The 14,051-nt window shown below is 58.2% G+C and overlaps 3 protein-coding genes across 4 annotated transcripts in view; 2 read left to right on the top strand and 1 right to left on the bottom strand.

Annotated features, from left to right (window-relative positions):
- The window catches only part of ASCC1 (activating signal cointegrator 1 complex subunit 1), a 34,944-nt gene extending 34,505 nt beyond the window's left edge, over positions 1 to 439 (bottom strand). Inside the window, exon 1 of one of the 2 annotated variants that reach the window (XM_066554471.1) lies at positions 396 to 439. The gene's annotated coding sequence lies outside the window, so the exon portion shown is untranslated. Of the gene's footprint in view, positions 1 to 241; positions 324 to 395 lie in introns of those variants that run through there. The other variant, XM_066554472.1, reaches the window with a different exon arrangement.
- Positions 214 to 6,528, top strand: ANAPC16 (anaphase promoting complex subunit 16). Its single transcript, XM_066554474.1, has 4 exons — positions 214 to 327; positions 1,986 to 2,143; positions 4,043 to 4,117; positions 5,802 to 6,528. The coding sequence occupies exons 2-4, from the start codon at positions 2,002 to 2,004 to the stop codon at positions 5,915 to 5,917; spliced, it is 333 nt and encodes a 110-aa protein (XP_066410571.1). The 5' UTR covers positions 214 to 327; positions 1,986 to 2,001; the 3' UTR covers positions 5,918 to 6,528.
- Positions 6,529 to 11,929: 5,401 nt separating this feature from the next.
- On the top strand, positions 11,930 to 13,291 carry DDIT4 (DNA damage inducible transcript 4). Its single transcript, XM_066554643.1, has 2 exons — positions 11,930 to 12,060; positions 12,252 to 13,291. The coding sequence occupies exons 1-2, from the start codon at positions 11,964 to 11,966 to the stop codon at positions 12,731 to 12,733; spliced, it is 579 nt and encodes a 192-aa protein (XP_066410740.1). The 5' UTR covers positions 11,930 to 11,963; the 3' UTR covers positions 12,734 to 13,291.
- Positions 13,292 to 14,051: the final 760 nt, after the last annotated feature.

The following is a 14,051-nucleotide window of genomic DNA, read 5'->3' as shown; positions in this document are numbered from 1 at the left end:
CAGGGCCCACACCGCGCAAATTCCCGGGGCCCCGCGGTTACTGCAGCAGCAGAACCCCTCGGCTTTACTCTGACACCCCAGCGGGAAGGCGGCGGGAGCAGCGAAGCGTCCCCATTCCCTTCGTCGCCGCCGCTACCGCCATTTTGTCCCCGCTCCCCCCTCCCGCCCCGCGTCCCGCCGGAAGTGGCGCGCGCCCCGCCCCATCATGCACAGCGCACGCGGCCACGCGCGCCGCCCGCACCCAGCCGCCGTCCGGGCTCCTGGGTGAAGGAGAGAGGGTTCGGCAACGGGACCGGGGAGCGCCGGGAGGCGGCGGCGGCCCGGAAGGTGAAGGGCGACGGCATGAGCGCGCGGGGAGGGCGGAGGCTGCGGCGGCGCATGGGCCCCGCACTCACCGGGAAGCAGCTCGGAGGGGCCATTGGTGGGAGGGCGGGGAGGAGGCGTGGTCAGTGTGGGGGCGTGGCCATGACCGTTGGGGCGTGGTCTTGCAGGGGCGGGAGCGCAGGGATCCCCGCCCCCCCAAGATGGCGGCTCCTGAGGCGCCTGAGGCGTTGGCTGGAGGTTCCTGTAACAGGTCCAGGCATCGCCCTGACCTGCCGCCTCCTCTCTTCTGTGTTTGTTTAAAATAAACCCCCTGCAGCCACACTTAGGAATCTGTCGGGTCTGCGAGCCCCGGCTGGCATCGTTTCAGCGCAAACGATCGTCGCACCTCCCTTGCGAGCAGGGAGCTGAGCCCGAGGGTTTGCTGAGGGAGGTGTTGCTGGGTGTAGCGTGGCAAAAATAAAAGTTTGCTTTATGCAGGCGTTTTTCGTCACGGTCCCTAAGCCCCCATGCTCCTGTGAGCTGCTGTTTTTTGTGTTGCACACAGTAACCTTGAGCACTCTTGGGAAACTTAACTTACAAGGGATGGAGGAACTGGACAAAGGGAACGGCTTCCCACTGACAGAGTGGGAATGTAGGTGGAATATTGGGAAGGAATTATTCCTGTGAACCCCTGGCACAAGTTGCCCAGAGCAGCTGTGGCTGTCTCATCCCTGGCAGTGCCCAGGGCCAGGCTGGACAGGGCTTGGAGAACCCTGGGATAGTGGAAGGTGTCCCTGCCCATGGCAGGGGGTGGAATGGGATGAGCTTTAAAGTCTTAAAACCCCATTTTCTCCACAAAACCCTCGAGTGCTTTCCAAGGGCACTGTCTGTGTACCCTACAGAGCCTGCAGCGGTGTACTAAATACGATAACAGAAGTGAATTAAATGGGCAGGATAATTTGGAAGTGCTTATAAGTATTTGGAGGAGCAGCAAGTGCTGTCACTGATAAGGGCCAAGTGACACCTTTTGTACTATCAGAGAGGGACATGAGGAGTTTTAATTCCCAGGTTGTGACAAACCCAGTACCTCTTAAAAACAAGTCTGAGAAGAGAGCGTGTGAGAGGCAGCCGGAATTGTGCTGCACAGGCAGATGGACCCTCAGGCACTGCCAGTTTAAGTCAAATACAATGTTTTAAAGGCAAAAGCACGTCTGGAGCGATGCAGAAAGCAGCTGCTGCGGGTTAGGCACAGCACAGCTCCCTGCAGGATGTGCTGCTGGAACTGGCAGTCCTGCAGCCTTCCAGGTTTTATGAGGCAGCAGCGCTTCTGTGTTTGTGCTCCTGGAAACGAGGAGGAAGAAAAGGAAAGAAACCCCGCCTTTTATGGCCCTGGGCAGCGGGACAAGTGCCAGGGCAGCTGAAGGCCGGTGAATTCAGGCCAGCAAGCTGCACCTCGTTACTCTTGTGCACGCTCTGGATGAATTCCCAGGGGAATTCCGAGGGGTTGGGGCGGGGGTTGCCTTCAGTTTTGGGGTGTGACAGCTCTGTGCCCGTCCCCACAGCGGGCACAGGCAGCTCTCCCACACACACACAGGGCAGTGGGGGCGGCTTCATCCTGCCCCTCACTGCCTTCATCCCTCCTCGGGGAACTCCTTCCTAACTCCTGCTCTTTGGCCTGGCAGGCTGGCCCGGGGTGCCATGGCAGCCTCCTCCTCATCCTCCTCGGCCGGCGGAGTCAGCGGCAGCTCCGTGACGGGCTCGGGGTTCAGCGTGTCGGACCTGGCGCCGCCCCGGAAAGCCCTCTTCACTTACCCCAAAGGAGCTGGGGAGATGCTGGAAGGTGATTGCTGCTGCCCTTCTCCTTTCCCTCTCCTCCTTCAGCTGCTGAACTTCCCACCCCGCTGGCAAAAGCTGGAGATAGAAAGGAAGCACCGGGGTTTGGTTGGTCCCGGCTTTCCCACCAGTCCATGAAGAAGTGATTTTTCTGGCTCTCACCTCCTTTTTATCTCCATGACAACACTTCAGACCAGGAAGCATCTACCTGAAAGGGAACATGACGGTGTTAATTGCTCATTGTTGGCTAATCCTTTGATGTCGGGCAGGGGTTGCTGCGGGGATAGCTGAGACAGGAATATTTTTCTTGGCAGAAGTAGTAATTTTCTTGGTTTGGGTTGGATTTGACTGGGTTAGTCCAGGAGGCAGCTTGTCTCCCTGCCAGCTTGCACCTGGGTGCCCGAGCCCCTCCACCAGCTTCATTGGGATCGTGGAAGGAGAAGCCCAGCAAGCTGTGGGTGAGGGAGGAAGGGCAGGTCCTCGAGGTGACAGGGTTAAACCAGTGTCTGCTCCCCTTGAACTTCCCTTGTCACCGTGGGACAGCTGGAGTGTCCCTACGGCAGCCTAGGGCAGCTGGGAGCTGATGGCTGTGCCGTTGTAGGGTTGTTTTTATTACACATTAGAGCCCATATGCCAGGCTATTGAAGTAATTATGACTAAAGGTTTGCTCACAGAACTTAACAAGCCCTCAAAACAAATTAAAGTAATGAAGCACTTCGTGTTACCAAATAGACAGGCAGCTGTTCCTCCTGAGAGCCACTCAGCAGGACAGACAGGGAGGTGGAGGAGAGAATCCAACATTTAGGTTGGAAAAGGCCTCCAAGACCATTGAGTCCAGCCTGTGACCAATCCCCACCTTGTCAACAGCACCAGAGCACTGAGTGCCACGTCCAGTTGTTCCTTGCACACCTCCAGGGACAGTGACTCCACCACCTATCTGGACAGCCCCTTCCAATGTTTTTCCATTAAAAAGTTCTTTCTGATGTCTCCACGATGTATTTGGTGCAGCACTTGTAAGAGGAAGCTCTGAGCACAGTGAAACTCCAGCTCTTCCCTGAGGTTCAGCTTTGGATTAGATTTTTCCAGAGTTTTGTCTTTGAACTGCTCTCCACATTGTTGTGGCACAGAGCTTTAAATGGATTGTGCTTTGGGCTGACCTCTTTACCAGGATCATAGCAGTTCACCTGCTCTGGGTGGCAGCAGCAACCAAACACTGTCCCTGTTGCAGGAAGCTCTAAGTTGGCTTTTGAATTTCTGACACCAAAGGTGATACACTCATTCTTTCATCAGGCAGCTGCCACTGGAGAAGCTGCAGTTTCCTGTTCAAAAATTCCCACTGACTGACTGATTTTTATTGCTGCTTTGGCTATCTCGCTTGTTTCTAAATAAACCCGTAGGTATTTTGGGGTTTTTTAGAAGGAGGCAGTATAAACTATGTCAGTGCTTGGTACACAATTAGCTATGTTTCCCAGATTGTTTTATTTCTGAGTCACTTGCATGATCAATTACTGACTTGGATGGCAAGATACACATTATTTGAAACTCTGTGTAGGGTTATGGTCTGAGCTCGTGGGAAATCCTAAAGGATTCTAAGGACACGAGCGTCTGAGCCCTGAGGGAATCAGAGACTGCCATAACATTACCTGGCTTCTCCTTAGCTTAACTTCTATTTAAGATGGACTAAAATTGCTTGTCAGAGGGGATGTAACAGAATTCACCTGGGATGTCTTCCCAGGCAGCTTCAGGAAGCAGCCAAAGCCCTGTGCAGGGCCACAGGGGAAAGCACAGGGGAAAATGTTGGAATGAGGCAGGGGTGGACCCACACCTCAAACATAGGAGGTAGGGGCACTGAAGGCTGCTCAGCCTCAAACTCTGGGGTTCAGCCATCTCCTTTTTCTGTTTACAGACGGCTCTGAGAGGTTCCTCTGTGAGTCTGTGTTCAGCTTTCAGGTTGCATCCACACTGAAGCAAGTGAAGCACGGTAAGCGCCGGCCGCGTGTGGCTCGGGGAGGGCTCCGGGGGCAAAGCTCGCCCTGCTCTGGGCTGTCAGCCACAAGAAAGCAGAGTGAACGCTCAGTCAGGCCACCACTGAGTCCTTTTGCAAGCCCTATGCAAAGCGCTGGGAGCCCACAGAGGCGGGGTGGGAACGGGCTGTGCCTCCCGAAGCTTGTTTTTCCCTGGCTGTGTGGCAGCACAAGGTGAGGCGGGAGGAGGAGGAGGTTCTGGGCAGGAAACGCCCACGCTCTGATCTCGGCCCAGCGCTGACTGTCTCTCTGGCCTGGGGCAGAGGGACGCTTCATTCCACCTTTGTTTCTCTGCTGAGCCCTCGTGGCCCCGGCAGGGTCAGGTGAGGTTTCCAGAGTCACTGGGGAGGCGGCCACGCGTGGCGTGGTGTGGCGTGACAGGGCTGAGTACACTCCCTGCCTCCCCAGGGAACAGCCTGACGTCCTGTTTGAACCTCTGCTTCCCTGCCAGGCCCTTTGCCCTCGCCCAGGTGCCTGTGACCCAGCCATGGGCTGGGCTGTGGCACAGCTTCGGTTCTCACAGAGCCCAGCAGCAGATCCTGTCTGCTGCTCAAGGGTCACATCCTCTCTGGTCCCCACCTCTTGTCAGCCAGACTGGTACTTCCACCTGTTGTCTCTGAGTGGAGAGGTTTCCTGTCCTCCTCCGGCTGTGGGGGTGTGCAGCAGCCTGCAAGGCCGTGATCCTGTATTTCTGCATCAGAAAGCAAAGCTGAACTCCAGAGCCATTGTTTCCAGAGCTCTGCTGTGTCTGTAGATACCAGGGGCTGCTACACAGTCTGGCACCCCAATAGACACCAGCCTTTGGAACTGTGGAGCACCTCCCTGTTTTCTCCCTGTGAGAAAGGTGGAGGGCTTAAAAAAAAAAGATCGAGGTCATCATTTTTTGGCTTCTTTGTTTGACAGTTCCCAAAAGGGTGCAGGAGGTGGAGTGAGAAGAGTCCCTCTTAAAGCACCCACTGCTGCAGTCAGCATAAATCACACGCAGTTTATGTTACGCCTCTTGCTAGCCCTGGGCTGTCTCTCCAAGAGGCTGCAGAGAGCTTCCAGCACTGTTAGACCTCAGCAGAGCTGGGAGAAGGGATGTTCCCATCTCTGCACCACTGCAGCACATCTAACTGCAAATGGACCCTGTGTGCCCAACTGGTTGTAAATAAACCTGAGAGGAAGATGTTGTCTGGGGACCTTCCTCTCCTCAGCAGCTCTGTGGCTCCTCTCTGCCACACTCATCCAGGTCCTCCTCCAAGGACCTTCATCAAAAGCACAGTTCCTCCTGCTGCACCCAGCTCTACCGTGGGCTGACCAAGCCCTCTCTGAATTTCTCTGTTCTTCTGCACTATAAATATTTATGCTTCATGAAATGAGCTTCATCCTGTTTTCACCCCCATACACTAATGGGCCTGATGTTTCCCTGTTGGGACTTGAATGTACATGGCACGGGCAGGGATGGGTAAACACACACTGGGGCAGAAAAGCCTGTCCCTGCTTTCTCCTCGCTGTTTGCACAGAGTGGGTTTCAATTCAAATGGGCTCTGTGGGTTTTATTCTGCCCTGCTCCCCACTGACAGCTGGGAATTTGCATCTAATTGAAAGGTTTAATTGCACTGCCATTGCAAACCACAGTTACCTTTGAACTCCTCGCAGATCAACAAGTTGCAAGGATGGAAAAACTTGCCGGTCTGGTGGAAGAGCTGGAGGCAGATGAGTGGAGGTACAAGCCAATAGAGCAGCTCCTGGGATTCACTCCCTCCTCAGGCTGAGCGTGTCTGGAGCGCTGCTGTCAGGGAGCAGAAGAAAAACGTTCCCTGGCCCGGCTTCAAAACACCCCCCATCTATCAGATGCTGACAGCTGCATCGGCAGGATGGGGCTTTGGGTTTTTTTGAGTGGGGATCCCCGGTAAAGCTGCCAATAAACGGAAATGACGAGATTCTGTAGGTCCTTACAGGCTGGCAGGGCTTGGTTTCTGTAACTTAGAAGGCAGGATCAGCTGTACAGCCCCTGGATAATCAGAGGGGGCACACGGACAGTGTGGGGGGGGCCCGGGTTCCCGCTGGAGCGCAGCCGGAGCGCTGGGTGAGCGGGGAAACCCTCTGGAGCAAATCCCAGAAGCACTCCTCAGCCCCTGCTGTCCTCCTGGGGCATGGACACAAACTGTCCCAGCGCTGGGTGGGGGGCCGGCAGTGTCACCTCCTGCAGCAGTGTCACCTCCTGCAGCAGTGCCTCGGCCATTGCCCAAGCTGTTCCCTCTTCATCACCGTTTCTCTGGTAGCGCTGGCAGGACACTGCTCGGTCTTTTAGTACCCTGAAACTTTGTCCTCTTTGTTCTGTATTAGATTTCTCTGTGACAATAAAATAACTCTGTCTTTGAAACTCTTTATCTGGTCCGATGAGGGAAACAATCAGCTGTTTGGGAGTTAAGGAGGTTTAGTAAAGCTCAGAGGCAGATTGACTGTCATGATCGAGACTGAAGTTCAGTGTGAGAAGAACCAAACCATGCTCAAAAGTGGCTTGATTTAAGTCAGATTTGAATCCTGGTTTAACTCAGCCAGAGGAGAAGACCCTGGTTTAAAACCAACCATTTTAATCATCTTGTTTTTCAGTTGTACTTCACTTCTGTTCTTGGAGGGAACTGGATTTCCATGTTCTGGCGTAACCATTTCAACATGTTGATTTTCCATGGATGAGAGCCTTCGCCCCATGGCTCTGCTGGCCAGCAGGGGGTAGGAGCAGCACCGTATGCAAACAATTATTTGATTTACTGCTCCAGATGCCTCATTTTTCCATTTTCAACATCTCACTTACGAGATGATTGTATTTTTTACTCACTATTTCAGCCCAGCCACATCTGCATTGAAACAGATTAACTGGGATCCATTCCCATTTCAGATCACCAGCAATTAGCGAAAACTGAGGGGGAAAAGCATAGAGCCACCTTCTGTGTGTGTTGCTGTGCATAAATCAGTTGCAGTGCCAGAGCCAGCTGTGGGCAATCCAGAGCCCCACGCTGCCTGAGCCGCGGGCGAAGCCGCAATTCCAGCCCCGTGGAAATTCACCGCGGCTGCGGGAGCGGCATAGGGGCGTTCTCACGTAGGGCTGAGCTCAGCTGAGACTGTCCCACGCTGGCCACCCCAGCCACGGCCCCAGCCCGGAAAACCTCCTCCCCAGCCTTGGAGAGCTGCCAGGCCCTGCTCTGCGGGGGCCTCCTGCACAGTCAGCGGCTCCAAACGTGACGGCAGGCGGGATTCAAACTCCATCCCAGATGGGCTTGCTCGGGAAAGAAGGGAGTGCTTCAGCCCTCCACTTTTTTGTTTGCTCGGTGGCATCTATTTTTAATCCTGCTCACTCCAGCCACCTACATCTACCTTGGCCAAACCTGCCAAAAATCCTCACCCCATACCATTGTGGGGTTTGGGAATGGAGCAGCAGATCCCCCAAACTCCCTCGGTCACACCCGGTAACCCCTGCTCGCTGACCCACCACAATCAGGCACAGAAAGAGCTTTTCCTTTTCACTGCTCAACTTGGGAAACTTTTCCACCCTGCCAGCCCTCCTGGGATGCCAGGGGCTCCGTGCCTGCAGCTCTGCCCAGGGGATGCAGTGCCCAAGCACTGCCCAGACTTCCCCATCCAGATCCTGAACACGGCGGGGCTGAGATTTCTCCCCCTCACCCTCCTCCCATTGCTTGTTTTGCAGCAGTTTCTTGTGCTGGGACAGAGCAGGGAACGTCCCCAGCTCCGTGCTGTACATGGTGTGTTTGTATGTGTGCCCAGCACCAAAATAGACACATGTGTGAGAGCCATTGAGAGGAAGTGAAAAGTTCACCCTGTACAGTACTACGAATGCAAAAACATGTTGTTGGCCGTTCCCTCCTACCTCTCAGTAAACACTTTATGTAAGGCAGGGAGAACTGGAGGGATCCGTACGGGCAAAGCCTTCCACACTCCCCCTCCTCCAAACCCAGGTTTTCCCTGGCAGCTGGAAACTCCCAAACCAGCCTGTTTCCTGCTTTGCAGATCGGTGGGGCTGCGCCAGCCGTGGATATTTCTCCTTGGAGGGTGGAAGCCCCACGTCCCCCTGGCCCGGGGTCCCGGGAGCTCGGGGGGCTGCAGGGAGGAGGGAGCCCGGCAGCTGCCAGAAAAACTTGATGCGGGGAGGGGAGGGAAAATAAAAAAAGAGCCGAACAAAGAGCCTCGTTCAGAGCTGCTGTTGGTTTTCCTGTGGGTGCTCGCAGCAGAACGTTATGTACCGGCACAGGCCCCGCTCACACCTCCCCTCCCCGGCTCCTCTCGCCGCTGGCCAGGGCCCCAGCGCCGGCCACGGGGCCAAGGCACGCGCTCGCCTGGCTGCCCGGGCAGGCCGCCCGCAGGGAGGGCCTCTCCCAGCATCCAGGATGCAGCAGTGTGGGGCAGCACCCCCAGAAACACCCTCTGCCATCTTCTCCCCCAGAAGCACCCAAGGCGAGAGGAGTTTCGTGGCCCACACCCTGCCAACGACACGGTGCCGACCCGGCACTCAACCCAGCTCTCAACTCGGCATCCCGGCTGCCACCACCCTCATGGATGCACGTTCCCTGCTCCCCCGCCCGGCTCCTGCAGCTGCTTGTCCCAGGGCGAGAGACGGGCCCGCAAGGTTTGGCTGTGGCACAGGCCTGCCCGGCCAGCGGCACGCCGGGACCTGCCACGCGTCCCACGCAGCCAAAGCTCACCTGCCGGAGCTGGCCACGGGCTCGGGGGATGCAGGGTCACCCTCTGTGCCTGTCACCCCCAGCCACCAGCAGGGACGCGCTGTGAGGGACACCCACCCCACCAGGCACAGAAAAAGCCATGGTCTCAGCCCCTCTGTGGCTTGGACACAAAGGATCCCGGTGATGTGCGTGTGCCAGCCCAATGTGACAAAACAGGGTGTAAATTTACCTAAAAGTGACTTTTTGGGGAAAAAACACGAAGCCGGGTACTCCTCCATAGCAGTAGCCCATGGGGCAGGAATTTGCTCCCCACCGTACAGGGGCACAGTTTGCAGCCGACGTGAGCCAGAGCACTCGCTGAGCCCCTCAGTACATCTCCTCCCTTCCTCCTCCTCCTCTTCCTCCTCCTCCTCCTTCCCAGCCCCCTCCCCCTGCGGCCTGCAAAAGCGCTGAGCTCAGCACATCGGGGCAGGGGCCCAGCCAAGGACCCTCCCCAGTGCCAGCCGCTCCCCCGGCTCCTGCTTAACCCTTTGCAAAGCCGGGCTGGAAATCAGAACGATGGAGTCAATCTCAGCCCAGACACAGGGGGCAGGCACAGCTGGCTGGGAACAGAGTGTCCAGAAAGCCTCAATCTCTGCTCTCACAGAAAGGACAGCAGGTCAGGGGGAAAGACACGCTGCTCCTCCACAGAAACCACCCCGGGTTCACTGCCAGCAGCAGCACCAGGGGAGGGGAAGTGCAGGGATTACCAACGCTAAAACTTTGCTTTCCAGCCCAAAACCATTCCTAGAGGCCCCGCTGCAGAGGAGTGGCCTGGATCTCAGCTTCTTTTGGGAAGCAGAAGGAGCTGCCAGCCCCACATTGCCTCCCCTCCCCTCCCAGCTGGATTATTTTATTGCAGGGATCAAAAATTACATTTCCCTTTAAAACTTGCCATCGCACCAGAGCTGTTGCTCTGCTGCCTACCAGGAGATGTTATGGCAAAGAAAGAAAAATATTTATGCTTGGCTCTAGAATTCCAGCTTATTTTTAGCAGGGCGCCTTCCCTGTGGTCCTTTACCTCTTTTTTTGTTTATTTGCTGCTTCCCCCCTGTTTTGACCCCCCAAACCAGCAGATCCTCATCTATTTTCAGCCTCACCCAGCCAACATTCGTACCAATGACTTGGTGGTTGTGGGAAGAAATAACCCACGGGATGCATTTTGTGAAAAACAGGATCCCAAGCACCGTCCCGCTGAGTGTGCAAATATTGGGGTGTATTTTTAACAGCTGGGGGCTGGGGTATTGTTCATTTTTTTGTCCCAAAAACCGAAGGAGTATCTCTGCAAGCTGTGGGTGCAAGCCAGGACTTGTTCCCAACTCCCCACACCTCTCCTCTGCTCCCTGGGATGCTACCCACTCCCCCAGCTCAGCCTTCCACGCCCAAAACGCAGATGGATTCAAGCTGTGACCCCTGAAAAGCAGCTGCAGCTGCCGGTGGGGGTGCCCAGAGCCCTTTGTGCCCGCTTTGGGTGGCAGTGGGTGGGGGACCCGTGCCCCGTGTGCCCCGCTCCGTGTTTATCGCCGGGCTCTTATCCCTGCGGGCTCGGGAAGGACAGCAGCCAAGATAGAGCCCGGGGTGGCTTCGGAGCGTGCTCAGCCCCTCCGATAAAGCCACAGGCAGCGCAGCGGGAGGACAAACAAAGCCCTTTATCTCCCACTGCGCTCCTTCGCTCCGCAGAGGCTGCCTTGGGAAAGGTCACGTACGTGGGGACCGGCACGGCCGCGGGGGACACCGCCACACCGGGGGCTCGGCCGTGTCCCGGGCGGGATCTGGGAGACCCCAGGGAGGGCAGGTGCGGGTGCCAGAGCCTGGCACTGAGTGAACCCCAGCCCACATTTAGGGGACACCAGGGATGGCAGATGGGGTTACCCACAGCCTGGCACTGAGTGAACCCCATCCCAGATTTAGGGGACACCAGGGATGGCAGATGGGGTTACCCACAGCCTGGCACTGAGTGAACCCCATCCCACATTTAGGGGACACCGGGGAAGGCAGGTGGGGGTGCCAGAGCCTGGCACTGAGTGAACCCCATCCCTAATTTAGGGGACACCAGGGATGGCAAATGGGGTGACCACAGCCTGGCACTGAGTGAACCCCATCCCACATTTAGGACACCTCAGGGAAAGCAGATGGGGGTTACCCACAGCAAGGCACTGGGCAGAACCCCATCCCAAATTTAGGGGACACCAGGGATGGCAGATGGGGTACCCACAGCCTGGCACTTAGCAGAACCCCATCCCAAATTTAGGGGACACCAGGGATGGCAGATGGGGTTTCCACAGCCTGGCACTGAGTGAACCCCATCCCACATTTAGGGGACACCAGGGATGGCAGATGGGGTTTCCACAGCCTGGCCAGTGCCCTGCTCAGTAGCAGAACCCCATCCCAGCCTGGCAGTGCCCTACCCCCGCACCCCTTGGTCTCCAACAGGTTTCACTCCACCATCCGTTCCTGCCTTAGGAAAGCGGGACAAGGCCAGCTAACGGGACCCCGGGACCCCGGTGGGCTCCCGGTGGGGTTGGCTGCAGGGCTCCATCCCGTGCCAGGGCAGCAGCACCCGCCGGTGCCACCGCGCGAACACCTCCTGGCAGACGGGGCGGATCAAACCCCAGTAACCCATGGGGGAACCCTCATCGGCTTCCCGGCTCACGGAGGGTCGGGGACCGCGGTGACACGGCGGGTGTCCCCCTCCCCACCGGGACGTGATGGTGTGCCCGAGCGATGGGCTGGCCCCGGGGTGCTGTGCGGGCCGGGGGGTGTCCGGGGGTGCTGTGCGGCGGGGCCGGGGTGGGTGCGGGGCAGCCCCGGTATCCCGGGCCGGCCCTGATGCAACCGCGGCTCCCGTTTGCAGCGCCCGGGGCCGCGCCGGCCGCCAGGGGGCGTGGCCCATGGAGGGGGCGTGGCCTCCCCGCTGTCACCGGGCAGGAGAGACGCCGCGGACGTGCCCCGCGCTCCCATTGGCGGGCGCGGGAGGGGGGCGTGTCCCGGCGCGCCGCGGCTATATAAAGGTGGGGTGCGGGCGGTGTGGGCAGAGCGGCGGCGGAGCCGGGCCCGACTGGGTGGTGCCGTGTCCGGAGCCATGCCCGGGCTGTGGGAGCGGCTGGCGGGCGGCGAGCGGGGCCGCCTGGAGACCTCCGACTGCGAGTCTCTGGGCAGCGCCTCCGGCTCGGAGGGAGGTGAGTGCGGGTCCCTCAGGGGCTGGAGGATGGATGGATGGATGGATGAGGGTCCCTGGGCGGAGGGGTGGAGGTGCTGTACCAAGCCCCCGGTGTGTCCCAGGGCCACCGGCGCACCCCTGCTACACCCCTGAACCCCTACCATCGGTGTCTCGCACCCCCGGCGCTGACCCGCCTTATACCTTCCGCAGATGCCGAGTATGCCGAGGGCGTCTCCCTGCCGGACATGGACCTGGAGCTGCTGCACGACCCCGAGGACGAGCTGCTGTGCGCCAGCCTGCTGGACGAGGTGCGGGCCGCGCTGGGCCGGGCCCCGCTGGGCTCCAAGCGCTGCTGGCGGCTCCTGATGCCGGCCCAGCTGCAGGCGCAGGTGCGGGCGGAGCTGCTGCGCCTGGCGTGCAGCGAACCCTGCGGGCTGCGCGGGGCCCTCCTGGACCTGTGCGTGGAGCACGGCAAGGCCTGCCACGACGTGGGGCACATCGCCGCCGACCCCGGCGTGGTGCCCACCTTCCAGCTCACCCTGGTGCTCCGGCTGGACTCCCGCCTCTGGCCCAAGATTCAGGGACTCTTCGCCTCGGGGCCGGCCTTCGCGCCGCTGAAGCTGAGCACGGGCTTCAGGGTGATGAAGAAGAAGCTGTACAGCTCCGAGCAGCTGCTGATCGAGGAGTGCTGATGGGCCGCGCCGGAGGAGCCACTTCCCAAGTGCTTCGGAAGAGCCGGGCAGAGCGTGGCGGCTCCTGCAGCCGCTGTAGTTTAGGTTAGGCTGGAGTAGGGCTGTAGGTGGAAGTAGCTGGGGCAGGCCGAGGTCCCCCATGGCCCTGCCCGAACCGGGACATCCCTGGCGTGGAGCAGCCGGGACATGCCGGGCGGAGGTCGCTCCACGCCGTCGGTGATTGCGGGGTGATCCCGGCGCTCCCGGAGGCGGCAGCGGGGCTGCTGGAGGGGTGCCGGTCTCCCGATGCCTGATCAATCATGGGGGTTTTTTTTGTAAACCAGGATTGTAATCAATGGGGTCTCGGGGGAGGGGGTCTGGATCAAAGGCCGAGCCCGGCTGGAATTGTCTTTGATCGGGAGAGGGGCCGGAGGGCAGGACCCTGGCCCCGACACGCTGGGGGCACTCCGTTGGTTACAGTTTACACTCATACACTTGATGTTCAAGTGCGAGAATTCCTATGCAATCGTGTCGGGTGTTTTTTTTTACTTTTCTAATAAAACTTGTCTTGATTGATAAGCTGCCGTCTGTCTCCCTGTTGTCACCTCTGCTGGGGGAGGGATGATGCAACCGGTGGATTGAAATTCCCAGCCGGCACCCTCGGGAAGCCTTTCCCTGGCAGGGCAGCCCTGCGGTTGGGAGCTGGATGTTTTGGGAATGGTGGGGAATCCCACTGCCCCCACTGCTCATGGGGCTGTGACTCAGGGGGCTGAGTCAGGACCCCGAGCTGCTCAAGCCCAGCCAGGAGCCCCCAACACCCAGCGCGGGGCTGCTGCTCCTCCTGGGGCAGAAACCCAGGAGAACGGGCTCAAAAACTGGGACTGAGGAGGAGGAGGGTCACACCTGCCGGGGGGAGCACGGCCCAGCCCCAAACACACTGCAACACTGAGGCCAATTACCCAAACCTGCAATTAGAGGCCTCGGGGAAGAGGCTTTCACTCAAGGGTAATTAAGCTGCTTGGCAAACGAGCAGACCGTGGAAGGTGCAGGGCGGGGGATAAAACCAGCCTGAAAAGCCATTTCCATTCACATGTGAGCTCGTCCTGGCTCAGCCCTGTCTTGTTTGAGTTTTGTTTGTTTTTTTTTTTAATACCCCTGTGGACAAACTGTATCACTGTGGACAGACAAACACTGACTTTTTGATGAGAATTTTCACTATAAAATCCTTGTTTTTGATATGAATGACCCATAACTGGAGTGTTGGTGTAAATATCACCTCGCAGCAGTCAGGGCAATGAGCAGTGCCAGGCTCGCATAGCTGGAAATGCACCTTTACACA

Source organism: Molothrus aeneus, chromosome 8 (assembly GCF_037042795.1).
Source record: "Molothrus aeneus isolate 106 chromosome 8, BPBGC_Maene_1.0, whole genome shotgun sequence".
NCBI lineage: Eukaryota > Metazoa > Chordata > Aves > Passeriformes > Icteridae > Molothrus > Molothrus aeneus.
The sequence above is the reverse complement of the archived record's forward strand: the minus strand, read 5'-3'. Positions and strand labels throughout refer to the sequence as shown.